Raw genomic sequence first — 26,262 nt, 5'->3', positions numbered from 1 at the left:
TAAATTTTTTGTGGTTATTTTAAGTTCTAGTTTATTTCCTTCAAAAAGGAGTGGCCCATCTGGTCCTTCCTACTCTATGTCTATCATTATCTTAGTGTCCACCCCTGGTAGCTGAGTGGTCAGCGCGACAGAATGTTAATCCTAAGGGCCCAGGTTCGATTCCTGGCTGTGTCAGAGATTTTTTCCGCTTAGGGACTGGGTGTTGTGTTGTCCTAATCATCATCATCATCATTTCATCCCCATCGACACGCAAGTTGCCAAATTGGTGTAAAATCGAAAGACTTGCACCTGGTGAATGGTCTACCCAACAGGAGGCCCTAGTCACAAAACACAACATTATCATAGTAGGCAGAATGGTAGTCACCATACATTAATAAAAAAATGTGTTAATCTGAGCAATGATATGACACTAGATTTGAGAAGAACTAGGTTTATATACCATTCTAGCAGTACTCATTTTTGTTTTTCTGTGTCATTCATCATTCAACAAAATGCCAAGGTGTCATCACATCTCCATATTGATTCCTTACTTTGTCTTTGTGTGTCTGTATTCAAATGACTCTCCATGAAAATTAAATCCTAACAAAAATATGCTGAGGGACCAGATACTTCATATCATTCATTTTATTGTATTAAATTTAAAATGTAACATATGGATTGCTAAAATAGGTGTTCGTCAACAGTTTTCTTAATGCATGCAATCTTTACATAATAATGATCAATGAAAATACTAACAAAGAGATAGAGGGGCTGGCCAGTACTTACCTCAGCTCAGTACAGCCGATAGATACACAAAAAACAGAACCGAAAATTTACGTTCCTAGCTTTCAGAACAAATGTTCCTTCTTCAGGGAGGAGAGAGGGGAAAGGAGGGGAAGAAGGGAAAGTAGATGCAGTTACTCACAACCCAGGTTATGAAGCAACAGGGAAAGGAAAACAGGGAGGGTAGCAAGGATGGAGGCATGGTTGTCAGAGGGAAGCCAAAGATATTCTACTGTAAGTACTGTGCCAGCTTCAAACCAAAGAGGATGCATACAGAAGTAAAGAGGTATATAGTATAAAGATAAACACAACTATGTAGGATGAAAAGATGCATGAATGGCTAAAGAGGAAAGGGAAAGAGGAGAAGACTGAAGAGTAAATGGGAGTGAGGTTGTTTAATGTAGGTTCAGTCCAGGGGGATGGTGGGATGAAAGGATGTGTTGGAGTGTAAGTTCCCATCTCCGCAGTTCAGAGGGACTGGTGTTGGGTGGGAGAAGCCAAATGGCACATACAGTGTAGCAGGTTCCTAGGTCCCTAGAATTATGCTGGAGGGCATGCTCCGCTACTGGGTATTGGAAATCTCCTAGGCGGACAGTTCGTCTGTGTCCGTTCATGCGCTCAGCCAGTTTAGTTGTTGTCATACCTATGTAAAAGTCTGTGCAGTGCAGGCATGTCAGTTGATAAATGACATGTGTAGTTTCACAAGTGGCCCTGCCTTGAATTGTGTATGTTTTACCAGTAGCGGGACTGGAGTAGGTGGTTGTGGGGGGATGCATGGGGCAGGTTTTGCAGCGGGGTCGGTTACAGGGGTAGGAACTGCTGGGTAGAGAAGGTAGTCTGGGAATATTGTAGGGTTTAACAAGGATGTTACGGAGGTTAGGGGGGCAACGAAAGGCAACTCTGGGTGGTGTGGGGAGAATTTTGTCAAGGGATGATCTCATTTCAGGGGTTGACTTGAGAAAGTCGTATCCCTGGTGGAGTAATTTGTTGATGTTTTCGAGGCCAGGATAATATTGGGTGACAAGGGGGATGCTTCTGTGTGGTCTGGGGATAGGAACCACCTCCCATATTAGAGGTACTAACCATTTTATAGATCATCTGGTATCTGTACCCATCTCACTGCCACCACACACATTGCTCGAACCATTGATGCCATCTTCCACTTTACCAGCATCCCCCAATGTACGTGGTCTGTCTGCTGCTGAACATTTCCTCACTCACCTGATCCCAAACCCATTACTTCCTTCTTGCTCACCTTAATCAACTTTATACTTACTAACAATTACTTCACCTTTGAGGAGCAGACATACAAACAGATCAGGGACTACAACCATGGGAACCAGGATGGCTCCTTCCTGTGCCAACCTTTTCATGGGTCACCTGGAGAGGGGTTTCGTGGTTTGGTTCAGATACGGTGAGGCTAACCTGTTCAAATTCCTGGAATCTCTAAATACCGTCTCTCAGTTAAATTTCACATGGTCTTATTCCGAATCCCATGCCACTTTCCCTGCTGTTGATCTCACCCTCACTGAAGGCCAGCTGCACACTTCCTTCCACATCAAACCTACTAACAAACAACAGTACTTACATTTTGACAGGTGCCATCCCTTCCATGTCGAACATTCCCTCCCATACAGTCTTGGCATTCGAGGCAAATGTATTTGTTTGGATGCAGACTCTTTTCAGCAGTACACCACCACTTTCACTTCAGCCTTCACTGGACATAATTATCCCAACAGCCTAGTTCAAAAGCAGATTTCCTGGGCCATCACATCCAATCCTGGTGTGCTGAGCCCTCCAAAAAACAACTTCTGACCACACCACTTGTCACCTAGTATTATCCTTGTCTTGAATGTATTAAATAGCTACTTCAATAAAGCCATGACTTCTTAAAATCATGAAATCCATTCCGTCTGAGATTTTGCCCACCACACCTAGAATAGTTTTTGTTGCCCTCCCAGTCTCTGCAGTATCCTTGTCAGACCCTATACTCCTTCTGCACCCATCTCCCTACCCTATGGCTCCCCCTCTGTGACCATCCCCACTGCAAGACTTGCCCTATGCACTCTCCTACCACCACCTATTCCAGCCCTGTTACTGGCAAAACATATACCATCAAAGGGAGATCCACATATGAAACGACACATGTCCTATACCAGCCGTTATGTAAACACTGTTCGGCCTTTTACATCAGCATGACTACCACCCAGTTATCAGTTAGGATGGATGGGCATGAGCATAGAGTGTACATAGGCAACAAACAATATCCTGTTGCAGAGCATACTGTACAACATGACAGTTATGACCTCAGTGCCTGTTTCACCACACGTGCCATCTGGATTCTTCTGCCAGACATCAGGATCTCAGAATTCCACAGTCGGGAACTGGCACTGCAATATGACCTTGGTTCCCGCTATCCACTTGGCCTTAATTTACATTAATTCCTTCTGTATCAGCATTTCTTCACAGTAACTACTCCTTTTTTCACTCAATTTTAGTTTTCTATCTCTTTCATTTTCTGACCTGTCTATTTATCACCTTACCCCCTCCCACCTCTGTTACAGACAATTTAGCTTTTCATTCTTATTAAATCATGCACGATGTTTTAATAGTAATCTCTGTCTTGCATATTACTGTATCTCCCACCTTTAAGCTCTCAGGTTTTCAAATCTCATCTGGTGCAGTCACGAACAATCACATCTTTCCTTCTCATCCTGTCTGGTAAGTCTCCCCTGATCTGGGGTTCTGGGTGGCTTTTGTGAACTGTGCCCTTTTCCCTAAACCTTTCCTGTCCTTTACCTTCACCCTCCTCCTTCCTCTTCAACATTTGTGCCAGAAGAAGGAGCCACTGGCTCCAAAAGCTTGTAGAAGTTAAATACTTTTGTTTGTATGTTCCCCTGCTGCTGCTTGGTGAAAGTTTTTTATGTATCCATTTACATTGTATTGTCAATAATTGATAATTTTTGTTGTTATAGAATATATAATTGATATTTTAAGAAACTACGAGGGCCATTCAGAAAGTAACCTCCGGTTGATTTAAAAAAATACACCAAGTTAAATAAAAATATTTTAATATATACATCTTACAACTACATCTTTGCACTATTTTTCTACATAGTCTCCATAGCGATTGAGGCACTTATCGTATCTCTTCACAAGCTTCGAAATTCCTTCTGCATAAAAATCACTCGCTTGTGCCTGGAGCCAGCCTGTGACCGCAACTTTGAGCTCTTCGTCGTCATCAAACCGCTGTGACCCGAGCCATTTCTTCAAATGCATGAAGAGGTGATAATCACTTGGCGCCAGGTCTGGGCTGTAAGGTGGATGGTTGATAACGTCCCACTTGAAGGACTCAAGAAGGGCCGTTGTTCTGCGAGCAGAGTGAGGACGGGCGTTATCGTGCAAAAAAACGATACCGGAAGTCAGCATACCACGGAGTTTGTTCTGTATAGCCCGTCGTAACTTTTTTATTGTTTCACGGTACACGTCTTGATTAATGGTCGTACCACGTTCCATGAATTCAACCAACAACACCCCTTTGGCATCCCAAAACACCGTTGCCATCAGTTTTCTGGCAGAAAAATCTTGCGAGGCTTTTCTTGGTTTGATAGGCGAATTTGAATGTGCCCACATCTTTGATTGTTCTTTTGTCTCAGGGTTCACGTACTTAATCCAGGTTTCGTCACCGGTCACGATTCTGTTTAACAATGGTTCTCCTTCGTCCTCATAACATGACAGAAAGTCTAATGCAGAGGCCATTCTTTGAGTTTTGTGGTGGTCGGTAAGAATTTTGGGCACCCATCGTGCACAGAACTTACGGTAACTCAATCTTGCTGCCACTATCTCGTACAAGAGAGTCTTAGAAATCTGTGGAAAACCAGTAGACAACTCCGACATTGAGAAACGTCGATTTTCACGAACTTTTGCATCAACTGTCTGAACGAGTTCGTCAGTCACCAATGATGGTCTACCACTCCTCTCTTCATCATGAACGTTTTCTCGTCCACTTTTAAATAAACGTACCCATTCACGGACAACTCCTTCACTCACAACTCTTGGTCCGTACACGGCACAAAGCTCACGATGAATAGCTGCTGCAGAACATCCTTTGGCTGTAAAAAACCTTATGACAGCACGCACTTCACATTTGGCGGGGTTTTCTATTGCAGCACACATTTCAAACTGCCACAAAAACTAAACTAGCGCAGGTACGAAGTTCACTTGACCACGGCTTGATGCCGACTGACCTGTAGAGTGCGTGAACGCACAGATGGCGTCGCTACTCCCCCCACAACCCGCACTGTGACCAATCGGAGGTTACTTTCTGAACCGCCCTCGTATTTGTGCTGAAGATGTGTACTGAGGTTACCTTTAACTTGTACTGAAGCTACTTACTATGTTAAGACATAATTTTAGCAGCAGAAATTATATTTTGATGTTCTTTTAGAGATATTTGTGCTGTAGTGCTACATTACTGATTAATTTCATTTTTGTATGCAGGATGGAAAGCAAAACCATGTCAGTTTTCCTGGAATTACTCAGAATGGCTCAGCAAAACAGTTCACTCATGGTATGTATTACGTAGAGATACTAAGACTGTCTTCAGTAATTTCCATAAAAAGTTACATTTCTTTGATATTAAATATCAACAAATACATATAAGACCAAGATAAAAAGGAAATTTTTGAAATCTGTATTTTAATGCTAATATTGAAGAAAGGTTCTGTCATAATGTGGCTCTATAGTTTATGTTGTAAGTCTACTTTGTTAACAATACAGATTTTATTAAGCACAAATAATGTACAAATAAATCACAGTAAGTAATCATTCTTGACATTTCTGAAAATACATAACATGGAAAATATGTGGAGGTGGATTCCTCTGGGTCAATACAGTACTTGATCAATCAGAAAACGGTGCTCTCAAACAGGCAATGAAGAATTCAGATGTAATGTTTTATACCAATCAGAGTGTGAAGGCTGGAATGCTGAACCAAGTAATACTGTGACTCATTTGCAAGTTCTTGGTATGCAACTTATTGATTAAAGATAAGAAACAGATATTTCTGTCTTATAATTAGGAAACATATACATCTGACAAATGAGCTGACGAAACAGAAGCAAATACAAATTATTATGTGTAAGATGCAGAGGAGTGTACTGAAAAGTTGCATTATTAAGTAGCAGAATAAAGGCACACTGTAATGGGAAAGTGAATTAAAATAGCTTTCACACTGAAAACACTGTCATAGTACTTTATAAAATAATTATCATCAGCCATTTGGCATCCTCTTCCATCTGCGTCCATAGCTCAGTGGTCGGTGTGTCTGTCTGCTATGCAGAGATTTTTCCTAGGTAGAAGAACTTCAGTGGGATGCAGTCAGCCTCATGATGCCAACTTAGGAGCTATTTCAGTGAGAGTAGCTACTCCAAGATCAAGAAAGCTGACAACAGCTGGGAGAGCAGTGAGTTGACACTATGTCCCTCCATACAGCATCCAGTGACGCCATTGGCAGAGGATTACGTGGTTGGTCAGACCTGATTAGCCCATCAGGCCAAAATGTGGAACTTTGGTTTTTTCTTTGCTTAATAAAACCTCATCTAGACTTTTCCACACATTACAGTCTTCAATCACATTTTTTAACATCATGTTACACCTTCCATGGAGCCATTCTCTGGTTCCTTTCTTATCGCTTGGAATCCAGCAGAGAACTTCCATGGCTACTCTACCATTCATTCACCTGGATACAAGTCCCATCAAACTTCAGCATCCATCCTTCTATGCTTGCTGAACAACATTCATTCTTTGAATGGGATTTGGTGGCTACTATTAGAACTTAGAGTGACTGCATGCAATAATTAGCTATTAAAACTTGCTTTGTGGTCATATTCTTGTTGAAATAGGAATGAGTGGAAATTTGTGAACACAGTGCTGCCGTTTTTCTTAATTACTATTTTTACTTTTTCCTCTTCCACTAGAGGCAAACAGTACTATTAACTTCTTGTAAAATGTATCTAAAATGTGTATGAATTTTTGAAAGAATGTCATATTCCAGTTATGGGGTACCTTGACAGCCATAAAAGGAGTATGGTATAATGTCCTTCTCAACAGATATTGAGATCTTATCCTTCTTTTTCCCAGTTCAGGAATTTGAAAACAACTTCTAGGACTGTTATGAGTAGTTTTGGTGATATGTACCTCCTATACTGATTCCTCTTTTGATTCTCAATTTTCCATTATCCTGGGAGGTCTGATACATCTTCAATATGCTCAAACAGATTTGGACAATGCCTTTTTTCTCAAGAGCCACTAGTGCAGGTTTTCTTGAAACTGAATCAGAAACTGTCACAGTATCGATGGATTAAAGAGAAAGTCAATAAATCTTTTCTATAAAAATCAACATGGATCCCGCAAACAGAGATCTTGTAAGACTCAGTTCACTTTGTTTCTCCATGAGATCCATACCACTGTAGACAATGGCACTCAGGTTGATACCATGTTCCTTGACTTCAGGAAGCATTTGACACCATACTGTAATGCCGGTTAATGAAAACTATACGAGCTTATCAAAGTATCAGACCATAATTGTGACTAGATTCAAGACTTCCTTGCAGACAGAACTTGTCACATCACTCTTAATGGAGCAAAATTAACACTTGTGAAGGTAATTTTTGGATTACCAAGGAAGTGTCATAGCATCATTACTGTTAGTGGAAAGCATCAAATGCTCTTTAAGACTGTCTGCAGGTTATGAGGTTACCTGTAGCAAAGTAGCAATGCCAGAAGATAGTATTGATTTGAAGAATGACCTGGAAAGGATTAATAAATGCTGCAGGCTCTGGCATTTGACCCTGAATGTATGTAAACATAACATATTACACATACATAGGAAAAGAAATCCACTACTGTACAGCTACACTATTGATGATAAACTGCTGGAACAGTATCTGCTGTAAGATACCTGGGAGTAACTATCCAGGGAGACCTTAAGTGGAATGACCACATAAAAACAATAATGTGAAAAGCAGATACCAGATTGAGATGCGTAGGAAAAGCCTTAAGGAAATGTACCTCATCCATGAGGGAAGTGACTTATACGGTGCTTGTTTGACCAGTTCTTGAGTATTGTTCATCAGTATTGGATCCTTACCATGTACGACTGATAGAAGAGATAGAGAAGATCCAACAAAGAACAACCTGTTTAGTCATGGGATTGCTTGGTTGGCATAAGAGCATTACAGAGATGCTCAATAAGCTCCAATGGCAGATGCTACAAAAGAGACATCATGCAGAATGTTCTAAAGTGATAGTTCCCACTTGAATAGTTGAGAGGAACTGGTATACGAGGGATTTCCCATTTATCTCTGCACCACATCAATTGTTACCACATCATGTGCCCACCATGGCACTAGGTGGTCATCAGTGTGAAGCTGGACTCCAGTCATAATGTTTTGGTTCATCACTGTCGATATGAAACTAATAGAGATGTCAAAATTAAAATGCTTTCTTCCATTATTGCATAATAGTAGTCTCAGTTGCTGTATTATCAGAGAAAGCCACAGTGTGAACTGCAAAATCTAATATGCAAAAATGCTTACCATTTTTGCAGTGCATTCTGTTTTCAACAAAACCTGTATATTTTAACAACATTTCTTTTTTGTAAATAATTTGCTAAGTGAAGTTACCTTTTGAATAATTTCATTTACATTTTACAGGAGTGTTGCAGAAAGTGGTGTAATTAATTTCATCCATAATTTTTAATGCTATCTTCTCTGAGAAGTAAACTAGTTGGGTTAAGGAGGGAATAAGGTAAAGAGAAAAGGAAAGTGATAGTAGAATATAGAAGCCAGAGAAAGAAAATTATTACTGACAGTTCTGTCATTCTCATAAGAAATTACCCTGCTATTTCAATTAGACATACAAGAATCTCTTGTATTTGTAACTAAGGGTCAACAGGATTTCAATAGGTAACCAGTTGTTACAGAGAAAGTAAGGCAGAGGAGGAAAGTCCTGCTGTAAGATAGTCATCAAAGAATAAATGTGGGCACCATTGCAGGAAGAATTATGTAACAACCATCAGGTGACCAAATGTCTTCAAGCATATCTTAGCCACGTGATAGATGATGATGTCCTTTGTGTGCGGATTTTGCAGGTTAGGATCATGCTGTGTTTGGCAAAAACAGTATTAACAGGGATAGGATTACGGTATTGAGAGTGATCTGAGAAAGGTAGTTTCATCAGTGAATGATAATATTATTACATTTTTCTCTGTTTTCAGTCATTTTGATTGGTACCAATTAGACAGCAATGTTTTTTGGGTCAACATGGAGGTATACATTCAGTGATTTATTGTTTTGTTTTATCAATTTATTATGAGATGAATGCAACACATTTGTTTCACATTTTACAGATTACATTACTGAGGTTCTTCAGGAGACTGAAAATGACACTGAAATACCAAAATCTGCAAGTAAGGAGGACTGGGACAGTGCTATCACATTCACAGCCAAAAGTTCCTGTAAGTTAAAGTCTTCATTATTCCTAAATAACACTCTATTTTTGATGTTAGAGTAGCTATATGAGGATAATACTGTTAATAGGTGTTCAGTAACAGGAGATAACAACACACATTACTCGAGATCAAACATGATTATTTGTAGCTCACATTGTTTTGGTAGTTCCTTTGTACTTCTTGAATTTGTCTCCCACTGACACCTAGTTTATGTATAAATTCTTTATAAGCAGTGTGATTTGCTGTTGAAACTTGTAGTAACTGATTAAAAAAAACTGTAGTGGAACAGCAGTTTTGTACACAAGTGTAACTAAGATACCACCCAGAATTTATTGGCTTCTACCAAATTTTTTGAAACCATTCCAAAACCTCCTTCAGAAACTAGGTGGTTTATCCTAATTACATTTCACATCCTTTCTAGATTACTTAGTTTTTCCTAAAAACTTTTAAACAGGAAAGGTGATGAGCCTACATCATCTCACCTTCTTCCTGTGTTTATTTCAAATAACTGAGAAATTTATTCCATAAAATTTAGTTTAGATTCTGTATTTGTTAGAGTTTAAAAAAATACACTGCCTGACAAAAATAGTAAAGCACCCAGAGGGAGAAAAGGAAACTATATGAAATTTATAGGTGAGAGGGCATGTTTGTTATTACAGTAATTATAATATTGAATCTAAATGACAAAAACTTTCAAAGTATGAGTCCATTTATCAATATGACATTGCACTCCCTCTTAACTCGATGCTTGCACAGATTTGACTGGGCAGGATGCCATAAAGTCATATCCTTTTCTGAGGCAAGCTGGCCTACAACTATTATGGGAATCTTGCTGGCCATGGTAATATCTCACCAGACTGGCAATTCATAGCTACATGTGTCATGCATGGACAAGCATTGTCTTGTTGAAAAATGGCGTCATGAGGGGTAACACGAGGATGCAGGATATCCCTGACATACTGTTGTGTCATTAGGGTTCCCTCAATCAATACTAACCATGACTACAAGTCATATCTGATGGCTCCCCACACCGTTAGGCCAGGAGTAACACCTCTGTGACTCTCTAGAACAGTGGAAGAATGGAAGCTCCTTCTAGGTCATGACCAAACCCTTGACAGTGTTATCTTGGGTACAATGGAACTGTGATTCATACTGTACACAGTGTGTCATTGTCCATGTTTCCCAGTCACAGCACACTCCAAACACAGCCATTTGTCCTACTAGGTTAACAGCAGTCTACTCATGGGCTGTTAATTCCGTAGTCCAACTGCTGCTAGTCTCTGACCAACAGTGTGGAATGACATAGAATGTTGCATGGAGTCCATAACTTTTTCTCAGATGGCAGGCACAGATGTGAAGGGGTTAAAGATGTACTGTGTGCATAATACAATCATCCTCCCTTAAGACAGTCAACCAAAACCCTGACTATGATTATGTCTGCCCTCATTTTCCCATGCAGTCTAACATCAGGCCATTGACACATATGAATGCCCAAAAAATCTGGAAATAGCCAACTGGAGACTCACCATGTGGTCCCTTTGAAACTGTGCGAGATACTGATAATGTTGTCTCACATGAGTACATTGTCAGTGTCCTTCACTGATCAATCAACATGTGATGCTGTTCACGTTCATTATGCACATAATCAGGCTGGCAACAGCACTAAACACAAGCAACACTAATGCAGTCTGGTGAGCATTTTACCTGCCATAGAGAATTGCCACTCATAATGGTTTATGTACCCACTAATGGTGTGTATGTGTACAAAGTTACACTGACTCTGACTATGTCTTCTGTATGCTTTAGTTATTTTGTCAAGCAGAGAATATTTACCAATTTGGCTATAATACCAAATGCTCTAATGGTTTTATCTATTGCTTCACTGTATGCTTCGTCAAATTCTTTTGTAAAATTGATAAATGATGCCATTTTAAGCATTCTGGATAATTTTTTGTGGATAAGTATTGATTTTTAGTTAAAAGTGTGTTCTGTACAACGCCTTCCCATTAAGAACCCCCCCCCACCCCAAACACCCCATGGTATTATCCTAGTTGCTTGTCTAAAGTTCCTTCAGTTCTGTTCAGTTAGGGGTTTTGTGTGTCACTGGTAGAAGTAGAACTCTCTTGTATTGTTGGCATTATGTTTGAGAACCTCTTCATGTAGATGGTAGATTAATGCTATTTCCTCTTATCCTGGAATTTTTTCTGTTTTCCAAATGGTCTCAAAAATCAAGTGTAGATCTAATATAATCGTTTGTTCTGACCATTTCAGTAATTCTGCTGTAATTAAGTCTTTGCCAGATGCTTTATTATTTTTGAGTGATTTGATTGCTTCATGAATTTCTAGGTCAGTTTTTGAGAAATACCCAAGATTTTTTTTTTCAGACTGCTAAAAATTTTAATTGTTGGAACTGGACAATTTTGAGGCATCAGCTTTCTTTGCTTTTTTTTACAGTTGTCATTGTTATTTTACAGTTTCACAATTAAATCTTTGAAAGTACTTGGTGGCTTATGCCATATAAGTGTACGTTAAAAAAATTTTCAAAAGTTTTTAGTGTCTCATTTCTTTGTTGTTTCAGTTTTTGTAAGCACTCTTCTTTTTATGACATTTCCACTTGGTCAGTTCTTAAGCACTTTATTCATGTACTGATTGTTCATATCATCTTTCTATTCTTGACCAATCCTGTTTTGCCTGCCACTTTAGTATTTTGCTCTTGGGATTCACTCATTCACATTTTTTAGTTATTTTCTTCTCTAAACAAAACACACATATTCACAACTTACACACACACACACACACACACACACACACACACACACACACACACACAGCAACTCTTTCCTCTGGGCACCATGCTCCGACTGCAACTGCATCTGATGTGAGCAGTGATCTATGTTGGTGTAGGTAGTGCGGCACAAAAGAGGTACAGTTGGAGAGGGGGGAGGGGCAGTGATGACCAGGTAGGGGCTGCAGAGAATGCTAGTACTGCCTTTGGGAGTGTGTGGGCTTTTGGTAAAATCAGGATAGTGGGCTGCTTGGTGCAGCATCAGGAGGTCACCTTTTCTGGATTGGAGGGGGGAGCAGAGAGAAGTAGAGAAGTAAAGAAAGTGCACTGATAGGATAGAAGATGGTTGTGGGACTGGAGTGGGAATAGGGAAGGGGATAGGCAGATGGAGGACAATGACTAGGAAAGATTGAGGCCAGGAGGGTAATGGGAATGAGGGATACATTCCAGGGTAAGTTTTCACCTGCACTATTTAAAAAGATGGTGTTGGCAGGAAGAATCCAGATGACACAAGCTGTGAAGCAGTTGTTGAAATTGAGTATGTTATGTTGGGTGCCATGCTCAGGACTAGATGGTCCAACTGTCTCTTGGCCACAGTTTGGCAGTGACCATTTATGCAGACAGACAGTTTATTAGTGACCATGCCTACATAGAATTTGGCATAGTGGTTGTAGCTAAGTTGGTATAACATGGCTGCTTTCACAGGTGACCATGCCTTTGTTGGAATAGGAAATGCCTGTGATGGGACTGGGGCAAACGGTAGTGGAAGCATGGCACTGGTATTTCATCTGCATCTATTGCAAGACTGTGAACCATACGGCAAGGAATTAGGAGCAGGGGTGGAATAAGGACAGAAAAGGCAATCTCTAGGTTGGGTCATTGGTGGAATAGCACCATGAGTTTGGTAGGGAGGTTAGTGGGGAAGTTAATGCTCATTTCAGGGTATGACAAGAGTTAGTCAGAACTGTTGTGGAGAACGTGACTCAGTTGCTCAAGTCCAGGGTCATACTGAGTCACAAGAGGTTGCTCCTTTGTGGATGTGCAAGGCAAAATGCGGGGGATGGGATGTGACTGGGAAGACAGAAACACAGATGATCTGTTTCTGGACAAGGTAAGGAGGATAATTTCAGTCCGTGAAGTCCTTAGTAAGACCCTTAGCATATTTGGAAGATGACTGATTGTCACTACAGATGTGATGACCACAGGTGGCTAGGCTGTATGGAAGGAAGTTCTTGGTGTGTAATGGATGGCAGCTGTTGAAGTGAAAGTATTGTTGGTGGTTGGCAGGACTGGTGTTGAAACAGGTAATGATGTAGCCGTCCTTGAGGTGGTGGTTGACTTTGGGAAAGATGGCTTTTTGTTCTGAGGAGGACTGGGTGAAGTAAATGGTAGAGAAGGTGTTGATATTCAGCAGGAATTTGTATATGGTAACCTTACCTTTGGTGTAGATAATGAAGATGTCGCCAATGAATCTGAACTACATGAGGGGTTTGGGGTTTCTTGATGGTTAGGTTGTTATACAATGGTGCCATATAGGTGCCCATTGCAGTACTACAGATTTATTTGTAGCTTATGCCTTCAAAGTAGATATAATTGTGAGTGAGAGTACAGCTGGTCATAGTGACCAGGATGGATGTTTTATGAAGAAAGTATTTTTCAGCACCCTACAGAACCCAGGGCCTAAACAGTCTCACAACACAGTCATGAACCTGTCCTTCAAGAGCCTCAGTCTCACAGAAACATCAGACCTTTCCAAAGGCCTTACCTTTATCCTCACGCCAAAATTCAGTCTGCTGTTCTTGTTAAAGACCTTCTCTCTTTTTCCTAGTTGTTACAGTGGAGACACTTTATTGCCAGTAACCCAACCAGCTAGACTTAGTCCCAAATCAATACTGAACACTGCCTTACTCAATTTCATCTTCAGTCTAACCATTATCCATTCCCATTGCCCCTAAATCATCTCCAGTTAACTTTCCAGAATTTCCTAAATCCAAAACTTGCATCTTCATCATTCCCCCAATCACTCAACTAGGCAACAAACCTAACATGCACAGAAATCACCGTAATCCACCCGCTTAAAACTGATCTTGACCTTATAATCCCACCTATCAACAAAGGCCTTGCAACTGTGATTATGAAGAGCAGGGATTACTTGGCAGAAGGACTCCACCAGCTGTCAGATACATCCATCCACAGGCCCTGCCACCCTACCTCCTTCCAACCTTGGTCCAACCAAGAAGCTCTGTCCTGAGTCTATCACTCTATCCACTCCCATCACTCTCCATACTCCTACCTTCTTTATGCTTTCTAAAGTACATAAACCAAGCCATCCGGGATGTCACAAAATGGCTAGTTACTGCACCCCCAAAGAGAGAAGCTCTGCCATTGTGGACCAACACCTTCAGCCTATTGCTCATAACCTATCATCCTATTTAAAAGGCACTAAGCATTTTCTCTATCTGCACTGTGCAGTTCCTGTTTCTCTGCCACCTGGCACCCTGCTTGTCACTGTCATTGCTGCTTCCATCTTTACTAACATCATCATATCCATGGCCTTCCTACTACTGAATGCTACCTTTCCCATCACCCAACTGATCTCAAATGTTCAATCTCCTCCCTGTTTACCATGGCCAAGTATATCCTTACCCACAGTTACTTCTCCTTTGAAGATATCACCTATAAATAAATCCGTGGTACAGCAATGAGTACCCACATGGCACCATTCTAAGCGAGCTCATTCATGGGCTATATAGGGGAAATCTTTGTACCCATGCAGAATTCCAGACCCCTCACTTGCTTCAGATTCATTGATGACATCTTCTGATGTGGGCCGAATGTGAGGACACCATATCCACATTCCTCCAAAAACACAACACCTTCTCCCCAATTACTTTCACTTTGTGTTCTCCTCAGCCCAGCAAGCTACCTTCCTCAATGTTGAACTCACTTAGACAGCTGCCACCATTCTCTACTAAGAAGTCCCTTCCATACTGCCTAGCCACCCATGCTCATCACATCTGCAGTGATGAGCGGGCACTCTCCACATGTGACAAAGTCTTACTGAAGCCTTCGCAGATCAAAATTTCCCTCCCCGTCTTTTCCAGAAACAGATATCCGATGTCTTGTTTACCCAGCCACCTATCATTTCCCTTATACCCATGGTTTGGCCACAAAGAAGCATACCCCTTGTGACTCAGTGCCACTCAGGATTGGAGCAGCTGAATCATGGTTACTGCCAAGATTTTGACTACCTCTTGTCACACCCTGAAATTAGAAGTATTTTCCCCACTATCCTCCCGAAGCCTCTCACAGTGGTATTCTGCTGCCCGCCCAACTTACACTATATCCTTGTCTGTCCTTATTCCAATTTTGTTTGCACCCATTTCCCCATGGTTCATATCCCTGAAATAGATCTGGATGCAGTACCTGTCCCCTCCATCTGCCCATTATCACCTACTAGAGTTCTGTCACAGACATTTCCTAAACCATCAAAGAAAAGGCCACCTTTGAAAATAGTCATGTGGTCTACCAACTTTGCTGGAACCACTGTGCCAAATTTCATGTGGGCATGACCAGTAACAAGCTGTCTGTCCACGTGAGAGGCCACTGCCAAACTGTGGTAAACAGAAGTTGGATCATCCAGTTGCTGAACATGCCAGCCAACATGATGTGTTTTACGTCAATGACTTCTTCACAGCTAGTGCTATCTGTAGTCTTCCGTCCAATACCAACTTTTCTGAATTCCACAGGTGAAAACACTCGCTGCATTGTATCCCTCATTTCATAGCTCTCTCGTCTCCTTTACATGTGGGACTACACTATCTTTACAGCTAGACTATATTATATTTTCCCCTCTGATGATTTTGGAAATATGAAGAGCTTCATCACTTATGTACACAATAGCCCTAAGAACATACAATACTCAGTTCCTCTTGAAACACTTCCACATTTTGATGTTGTTTCTTCCCTAACTACTTTCTCCCATTACTCTTACACAACCATAAATGATATCAAGTTCACCATGGCAAATAGCAAGTTTCCTCTGTCCAGTGAAATCTTATAATTTATACTAATAATTTCAACAAGACTTATTAATATGAATAAAATCATTAAAATATCTTAGCATCAACATGATACATTGTAAATTATTAACGCATTATGAAAGTATAGTTTATGGTGTCTATGTTGGGAGTATAGCTTTAATTCTCAGTTCAAGAAACACCACAGAATTAGTAAATGAATTTCTTATTACCCCCTACTGTGGAACGCATTGTGAATAACTTTGCAAAGAATATTTTCACTGTGCCGTTCATTTTTATCCTCCTATCTCACATACATTAAAAATGAAAAATATAACAATTAGAATATAGCAGTTTTCTGAAACAATAAGTTTTTGCTAAATGTATCTCATTTAAGCCCTGGAAAAAATGGAGCAACTGAATTATCAATCTAAATTTGGAAAATTTTGAGTTTGAAACAGTATACAAAATCACTTAAGAGAAAGAGTGTTAAAATCAGATAGGTGGCGCAAGCTTGTTGCATTTGAAAGGAAACAAAATTATATTCCTCAATATGTCAACTGGCAAAGAAAATTATATTCCTCAATATGTCAACTGGCAAAGACTCTTTCACCATTACAGCCAACAAAAATGGTAATTTAAAAATTGTCCAAAAGTTATACTCTCCTTACATTTACTTTGCCTCTATTACACTGAAATGTGGTCTCATAACCTGCAGTAATTGACTTTACCTTTTGTTTGTAAATAGGGATGAGAATGAATGTTGTTTATTGATAAGTTATTGTGCAATTTATTTCAGGTAATTATTCTCAAACAGAAATTTGTAACATCACTTTTTCTGACCAGTTTCCTATTGAACATGGTAATTTCAAATTACATTTATCAATTTGTAATGTTACAATGTGACAGTCTTGCAAAAAATTTCTTTTTTTGAAATTTCTTTGTAACATATTTATTATATTTATTTTATTTTAATTTAATCTGTGAACTGTGGTCATTTTGGTGACCACCCTTTCTCTGTGGAGCCATTATTCAATAGCATGGTGCAAGCTACATGAAATGTAAATGTTATTTGCTTGAAATTCATGTCAGGATGTGTTATAGCCCACGCATGATGCTGATATATATGAAAGCTATGTACAGTTCTGTGTTTTTCTAATATAAGTTGTTTGCATGATGTGTCGTAAGAGCTTCCTAATTCTTTCATCTTACTTTCCCTTCTGTCTATAAATCTAAATTAATAGCTTTTTAATGAGACATGTTTCAATGTAAGTTTTAATTAACTATGAAAGACAGTGAGCATTTTTAAAATAATGGGAGAGTTTCATGTGTAGTAAAATATTAGCTTCACTTGAGGTTCAGTATTTTTCCTGTTCTAATTATGACACTATATTTTCATATTCAAAGCATTTATCATACATTTCTTCAGTGTTCATAAAAATAACATGAGAGCTATATGTCTTTCTTGCTTTTTTTTGTGGATCTTTTGTACATATCATCTTAGAGCTTTTATCATTAATGTGTAAAGCTAACATGTATTTTTAGAGAATGTGTATCTTTATTTGTTTTTCTCTGTTTCTCATGGAAACATATAAGGTTAATTGTTGCTATCAGGAAAACATCTGCAATAACATGTATGCTCTCTTTTTACCTTGTTCATTTGTACTAATTCAAACCCTGTCATAATTCGCATCATTTTCTTAAAGACATTCATTCATGAGTTTGTTGAGTGTAGTTATCTTTTGTACTCATAAAGGAAAAAATCCACCTAGGTTAATACATATAATGTAAATTGACACCAGATGACTAAACTAAGCAAGAAATAATTACATTCACTGTAAGAAATATCTGCAAAGTGCAGGTAGTTCATAGTACCTCATCAGATTATTTTATCTGTACAAGTCGTGAGTCCTGTATGCTTCCTGGCTATTAACAGTTAATTTCACAAATTTTCCCCAGCTGCTCACTATCAAATGTGCAACTACTGTAATTGTGTTTCAGCTTTAACAAAACTGTACTTGACTTTGTTGCTGTCATCCAGTTAAGTCAGTTTTTGATCTTAAGCCCTTCCTTTATTCTCAAATGAAAAGCTTATAATTGAAAACACAACATTTTTGCAGTGTTCTGTAACATTCAGATAAATTAGTGGCAGAATAACTGCTGGATAACATTTTTCTGTTATTAAAGTTATGACTTCCATAACAGAAAATCTTGTGTTGGTCACTTTCTTAACAATAGGCCTACCTACACAGCTTTCAGTTGGACATTATTTAGTTCTAGTTGGTGTTGTTGATTGTTTGCTGTCTTGTGCAACTGAGACACACACAAAAATTCAATGTTGTGCTGTCACAAGGATCTATACTGAGCTATTTGGTTATAGAGACAGGAGTTAATATTATCAAAATTTGTCATCAGTTTCTCAAATTTACAATTCGGAACTGACAACTTTTGAATTAGCAAACTTGTGTGTCAAGTTCATAGCTCTGGGTAACTGTCTTTTTTTTTTTTTATTCAGTTCCATAATCTCTACCATTGGCATATGTTCCAGAGTAGCTTAAATCATTTCAGTCACTGAGCTTCAATAACATGGTGAAATTATTTTTTGCAGTCAATGTGGCATGTACTTTCACTTGTCCTGTGAGGGGGAAATTATAAATTGGGAATAGTGCAATATTCTAATCTCAGCTTCAAATTTCTGCTGTTTAATTTTTCCCATTTTTTTCTTATGTCAAAAAGAAAATTTGACAAGCAAGGAATCCAAAGAGACTTTTGTTGTCATTCTGCCTTCCTCTAAAAAACTCAAAGTTATTAAATAGTGTATGCGATAAGCTCCAGAACAAAAGTACGTAAATACATTTGGATGTTTTTCACAGTCTGCATTTCACATGATTACTGATTTATTGCAGCTCTGACTGAGTACATATGGTTTTAATTAATTGATATCCTCCATTTAATAAAGAACCTTATCAGCCAAGTAATTTACAAAACTATTTAAGAATTCATTGTGATGTGTTAATTATTCAGCTTTAAGAGACTTATGTACTGCAAACTCCACACTCTTTTTGGATGCTTGAAAGTGAAGCAAAAGCCACAATCACCTCATAAATTAGCAGTGTGACTCAAAGTAGCAATATTTTGTTTTTTAAAATTCCCAGTGAGAACCTGCTTTCCAGTGCACCACAGTTGTAACACATGGATAGCAATTATTACATGAATTAGACAAGAGATTATTCTTAATTTTATTTCTTATTAGATTATCAGAAATACTCCTTTGACAAAATGAAATTTACTCTAATGTCTGTTCAAAATGTTTCAGTTATTTATGTCATATAATTGCAATTAACACAAACAAGTTCTCTAGCTGTTAATCTCAGACAGATTTGCTGAAGCTTATGATTGCAATATATGATGAAGTGATGCAAGACACAGAATTTTCTATCAACCTAGTTCACCAGACACTCAAGAGGATAATTCACTTTCACCTAGTTGACAACAACAGTAAACCAGTTCACGTAATATCCATGACATTGATATTGTCTCAGTACACTGTCAGCAATGTTACATCTTTTTCGTACCATTACCTTGTTACTTGTGTAGTTTATCCCTCTCTGTTTGGTAGTATATAATCTATAAAAATAATTTCAGTTAAATGTAGTTAACTCTGTATTGTTCCAAATTCCTTGTTCACTGTCTTCGGATAAATCTTTATTGTTACAATTTTGTTCCCAGTCACAAAAACAGCACTATGATGCCTTGCTTACAGAGTATTAACTACCATCAGTATAACTTTGAATCATTTATTGCATTTCTAGAACGTACAATTGATCACTTGATCAGTACTTTAGTCAAAAACACTCTGAACTGCAGATTTGAGAGGAAGAAGTCAACATTATACTATGTTTACTTATTAACTGAAGATTTCAGCAAAGAGAGGAAGTACTATCTTCATTGAAACTAACATGGTGTTCTCTGTAAGCAGTATTTCTTTGTGATTTTGGCCCTCACCATCAGTAATAAGTAATCCGCTGTCCACAGTTTTTTTTTTTATAGCAATCAGAAATGTGGTAAAGGAATTCATTGTCATTTGCAACAGTTTCAGTTTTCATTTCACATGTAGATCTGTCAGAACAATAACTACACATATCTTCAATTGCTGTTGCAGGAGCATTGACTTGGAATGACAAGAACAATTAGTGAGCCATAGTAAATGTAAATGTATTGAGATAAGCCTCTACCCTGTTCTTATTATGTTCTTTTCATGTGTGTTGCACTGGTTATTAGCTGGTGGGACACCTGAATCAAGTCTATTGACTCAAATAAGCAGCTTACCAAGTTCCAATCCCAGGAAAGCACGTCTGATCAAGCAGTACACAAAACCTACACTTGATTATGATGATGCACCGACAATAGCTGAAGTATCACTACCATGGCGACGAGGTGCCAGTGGTGGTATGTTTCATCATCTCCTTCTACTGTAGCAAATGTGCCACTTCTCTCAATATTCTTGTTTTTCAGATTTCTGTGACATGTGCTTACTTCATAAAAGTTAGCCTTATGCTTTCCTTCTGTTTGAGGCAGTCAACAGATGAAAATGCTGTAGTTGTCAGTCATGAGATTCCAGTTTGCTTCAAGCATAGAGCAGTTTGCAGGAATTACCTCTTCAACACCCAGGCATGATGTGAAATATACAGTAGCTATCGCATATCCACTGCACATTGGTAACTTTCTTTCAGATTATGCTTTTGCCTTCTTAGGTGCTGTTTCATTAAATGTTTCATAGTGGATTTCTGTCTGTAAAATTCTTATTATTCCTTTGAATCAAAAATTACACTTGGCTTAAGTACTGAATGCTGATGAAGTACATAATATCAAAACTTCATATATATACTTTGGTTCAAGAAATGTGGTTCTTAGGCACAAGATGGTACAATTGATTTTCTATTTGTTTGTAATATCTCTTTAGATAAAACGTTTAATATTTCAGATTTAAACTTGAGTAGCATCCATGAAAAGTAAGAACAACAACTGAGTTATATGTAATGACATATGGGGTAGGTCTCAAAAACAGTATTCAGAGGGGTCTTCTAAATGAAAGATTCTTTTCCAGGAGACATCAGTAAAATAAGATTAAAAAATGTAGAGAAAATACCAAACATAACAAAATTCCCATAAATAGCATTTTGAAGGATGAGAGGCAGCTGTATAATGAAAGAACAAGGTTACAACCTGCAGGAGTAAATTTCAAAAGTTAGAGAAGTTAAATAGGCACCATGTGTGAGAGTGGACAGTCACCTTGTTAGTGTTATGGTGTATGAATGCTTGAAGCCTTTCAAGAGTGCAAAGAAAGAGAATGAGGGAAATAAATGGATGAAAATAAAAAACTACCATTATTATTAGTGAGAAAATTATTTGAAAGAGTAGATAAAAGGGGTATGCCATAATATGGAGAAGAAAAAGAATATAAGGCAAAACAGAATAGAGGAAAGTAAATGATCATGGACACGGTGAAGGCTACAGAAAAGTCAGAATTTGGACAGTGTAATTCAGATATTGATAAGGATGAAAGCAACAAATAAACTTAATTATGGCAGAAGATATAAACAATGGAAAAGGCTTAAGGTAAATTTGTTCTAAAGGACAAAAAATGCATCAAAATATTATTCTTAAGAAGGTAGCATTTATGTAATTATGGGCTCAGTCTGCTTCTTGCCCTGTTCATGTCTTTTTATGTGATATTCAAAGCCTGTTAGTTTTTGTGCTAACAGATGCATATAAACTGAGAATTTTTGTAATTTATCTGAATCAGAGCTTGGTTCTGAGTTCACTTTGATCCATGTTCACAGATCTGCACTTATTAACTGGAGAATGAAGTGGAAGAAATGCATTTGTTTGGTGGTGGTATTTTCTCTCCCAGTTCTCCATCTCATTTAGACTTGATTTTGATAGAATGGTCAAAGCAGATAGTTGTCTATAAAATATATTTATAAATGGCCTTGAATTACATTCATTCTATTCCTAATAGATGAATTTTCCACAAATATAGCTACAATGGTTGCTCAGATGCTTGTATGACAGTCATTGGAGGCCTATTTCATAATTTGACTGCAAAGACAGCCTTCTGTAGTAATTTGATATGATATCCACCTTGACTGAGAGTATATGTCCATTGAAGTTTAAACATTGGATATTTGACTTTTACAATGGTTGTATAACACATAAATCTCCATTTCTCTTATAATGAACCATTGGTTTATTTTAGTGCTATGAGTGTTATGAATCCCAGATAAAATTTTGATTATTAACAACTAATTTCTCAACTTAAGGGAAAGCTTACAGTTTAACATCCCTCAGCTGAAAACACAAGCTTAGAACTTAATGACCCATACCATCAAGCTCATTGTAGACTGCTCAGTTTAAGTATGAAGTTAGCAACTGTGTTGCTATTGCATGAAGTAAAAATAGCAGAAGCAGCAACCATTTACAGAAAGGAAATGATAGATGAAAATTATGAATCTGTAGCCACATTGACTTCTAATTTGTCCTTCAGTTCCCAAATTAATTGCAAAGCTATAACACTTTCATGATTTTCAGGGGACAACACTAGTAGAAAGTAAGTTTAAAAGACTTATTTGTTTACTGTTATCCATTTTATGACTGCAGTTGGAACTTTTAAAACAATGTTGTATCATGAGTGTTACAAGAAAATAGCTGGTGTACCATTGAGTATCACTTTGGAAAATTAGAAGTAGCTATCAAAGAACTGTATCTGCTCTTCAATGACCTCATTGATGATTTCTATCTAGCATATTAATATTATTTTTGTTAACCTTTCTGACTCTTTTCTCCTGCTTCCATCCTAATCCTTCTGCTTTTTACTTATTTATATTAGGGTGTATTTGCACTATATTAGGACAGTAGTACCAATTAAGTGACATATCCAGATAGCATACAACATTTATTGTTTAAGACCAAGGAATAACTGACTACTACAAACCCAAAGTGTAAACATGTGTCACTAGACTTAGCGTGAATGTAAATACTTCAAACACTGTGTGCTGTCACTATAGTCATCACTGCAACACATAATCGCTACAGTAACTTTTCTTGATAATGTTTAAGTAAGAATGTGTTAGCATGTACAAATGTTGTTGTGTTGTTTTTGTTGTGGTCTTCAGTCCTGAGACTGGTTTGATGCAGCTCTCCATGCTACTCTCTCCTGTGCAAGCTTCTTCATCTCCCAGTACTTACTGCAACATACGTCATTCTGAATCTGCTTAGTGTATTCATCTCTTGGTCTCCCTCTACGATTTTTACCCTCCACACTTCCCTCCAATGCTAAGTTTGTGATCCCTTGATGCCTCAGAACATGTCCTACCAACCGGTCCCTTCTTCTAGTCAAGTTGTGCCACAAACTCCTCTTTTCCCCAATTCTATTCAATACCTCCTCATTAGTTATGTGATCTACCCATCTAATCTTCAGCATTCTTCTGTAGCACCACATTTCGAAAACTTTTATTCTCTTCTTGTCCAAACTATTTATCATCCATGTTTCACTTCCATACATGGCTACACTCCATACAAATACTTTCAGAAACGACTTCCTGACACTAAAATCTATACTCGACGTTAACAAATTTCTCTTCTTCAGAAACACTTTCCTTGCCATTGCCAGTCTACATTTTATATCCTCTCTACTTTGATCATCATCAGTTATTTTGCTCCCCAAATAACAAAACTCCTTTACTACTTTAAGTGTCTCATTTCCTATTCTAATACCCTCAGCATCACCCGACTTAATTCGACTACATTCTATTATCCTCGTTTTGCTTCTGTTGACGTTCATCTTATATTCTCCTTTCAAGACACTGTCCATTCTGTTCAACTGCTCTTCCAAGTCCTTTGCTGTCTCTGATAAAATTACAATATCATCGGCGAACCTCAAGGTTTTTATTTTTTGTCCATGGATTTTAATACCTACTCCGAATTTTTCTTTAGTTTCCTTTACTGCTTGCTCAATATACAGATTGAATAACATCGGGTATAGGCTACAAACCTGTCTCACTCCCTTCCCAACCACTACTTCCCTTTCATGCCTCTCGACTCTTATAACTGCCATCTGGTTTCTGTACAAATTGTAAATAGCCTTTCGCTCCCTGTATTTTACCCCTGCCACCTTTAGAATTTGAAAGAGAGTATTCCAGTCAACATTGTCAAAAGCTTTCTCTAAGTCTACAAATGCTAAAAATGTAGGTTTGCCTTTCCTTAATCTTTCTTCTAAGATAAGTTGTAAGGTCAGTATTGCCTCACGTGTTCCAATATTTCTATGGAATCCAAACTGATCTTCCCCGAGGTCAGCTTCTACCAGTTTTTCCATTTGTCTGTAAAGAAATTGCGTTCGTATTTTGCAACTGTGACTTATTAACTGATAGTTCGGTAATTTTCACATCTGTCAACACCTGCTTTCTTTGGGATTGGAATTATTATATTCTTCTTGAAGTCTGAGGGTATTTCGCCTGTCTCATTCATCTTGCTCACCAGATGGTAGAGTTTTGTCAGGACTGGCTCTCCCAAGGGTGTCAGTAGTTCTAATGGGATATTGTCTACTCCCAGGGCCTTGTTTCGACTCAGGTCTTTCAGTGCTCTGTCAAACTCTTCATGCAGTATCGTATCTCCCATTTCATCTTCATCTACAACCTCTTCCATTTCCATAATAGTGTCCTGAAGCACATCACCCTTGTATAGATCACCTATATCCTCCTTCCCCCTTTCTGCTTTCCCTTCTTTGCTTAGAACGGGGTTTCCATCTGAGATCTTGATATTCATACAAGTGGTTCTCTTTTCTCCAAAGGTCTCTTTAATTTTCCTGTGGTGATATGTGCCTCTACATCTTTACATTTGTCCTCTAGCCATCCCTGCTTAGCCATTTTCCACTTCCTGTCAATCTCATTTTTGAGACGTTTGTATTCCTTTTTGCCTGCTTCATTTACTGCATTTTTATATTTTCTCCTTTCATCAATTAAATTCAATATTTCTTCTGTTACCCAAGGATTTCTACTAGCCCTCATTTTTTTACCTACTTGATCCTCTGCTGCCTTCACTACTTCATCCCTCAGAGCTACCCATTCTTCACCTATTGTATTTCTTTACCCCATTCCTGTCAATTGTTCCCTTATGCTCTCCCTGAAAATCTGTACAACCTCTGGTTTAGTCAGTTTACCCAGGTCCCATCTCCTCAAATTCCCACCTTTTTGCAGTTTCTTCAGTTTTAATCTACCATTCGTTTTGGTCAGAGTCCACATCTACCCCTGGGAATGTCTTACAATTTAAAACCTGGTTCCTAAATCTCTGTCTTACCATTATATAAGCTATGTGATATCTTCTAGTATCTGCAGGATTCTTCCATGTATACAACCTTCTTTTATGGTTCTTGAACCAAGTGTTAACTATGATTAAGTTATGCTCTGTGCAAAATTCTACCAGACGGCTTCCTCTTTCATTTCTTACCCCCAATCGATATTCACCTACTATGTTTCCTTCTTTCCCTTTTCCTACTCTCGAATTCCAGTCACCCATGACTATTAAATTTTCATTTCCCTTCACTACCTGAATAATTTCTTTTATCTCATCATACATTTCATCAATTTCTTCATCATCTGCAGAGCTAATTGGCCTATAAACTTGTACTACTGTAGTAGGCATGGGTTTCGTGTCTATCTTGGCCACAATAATGCATTCACTATGCTGTTTGTAGTAGCTAACCCACACTCCTATTTTTTTATTCATTATTAAACCTACTCCTGCATTACCCCTATTTGATTTTGTATTTATAACCCTGTTTTCACCTGACCAAAAGTCTTGTTCCTCCTGCCACCAAACTTCTCTAATTCCCACTATATCTAACTTTAACCTATCCATTTCCCTTTTTAAATTTCCTAACCTACCTGCCCGATTAAGGGATCTGACATTCCATGCTCCGATCCTTAGAATGCCAGTTTTCTTTCTCCTGATAACAACGTCCTCTTGAGTAGTCCCCGCCTGGAGGTCCAAATGGGTGATTATTTTACCTCCGGAATATTTTACCCAAGAGGATGCCATCATCATTTAACCATACAGTAAAGATGCATGCCCTCGGGAAAAATTATGGCTGTAGTTTCCCCTTGCTTTCAGCCATTCGCAGTACCAGC

At 38.4% G+C, this 26,262-nt stretch overlaps 1 protein-coding gene across 1 annotated transcript in view; it reads left to right on the top strand.

The window, feature by feature from the left end:
• LOC124606406 (sodium/hydrogen exchanger 3) overlaps nt 1-26,262 on the top strand; it is a 600,846-nt gene that overhangs the window by 503,776 nt on the left and 70,808 nt on the right. The window contains exons 10-11 of the mRNA XM_047138386.1: nt 5,263-5,332; nt 9,173-9,280. Of these exons, the coding sequence (XP_046994342.1) occupies nt 5,263-5,332; nt 9,173-9,280 (178 nt within the window). The remainder of the gene's footprint in view (nt 1-5,262; nt 5,333-9,172; nt 9,281-26,262) is intronic.

This window comes from Schistocerca americana, chromosome 3 (assembly GCF_021461395.2).
Source record: "Schistocerca americana isolate TAMUIC-IGC-003095 chromosome 3, iqSchAmer2.1, whole genome shotgun sequence".
NCBI lineage: Eukaryota > Metazoa > Arthropoda > Insecta > Orthoptera > Acrididae > Schistocerca > Schistocerca americana.
This window is presented reverse-complemented; position numbering and strand designations above follow the sequence as displayed.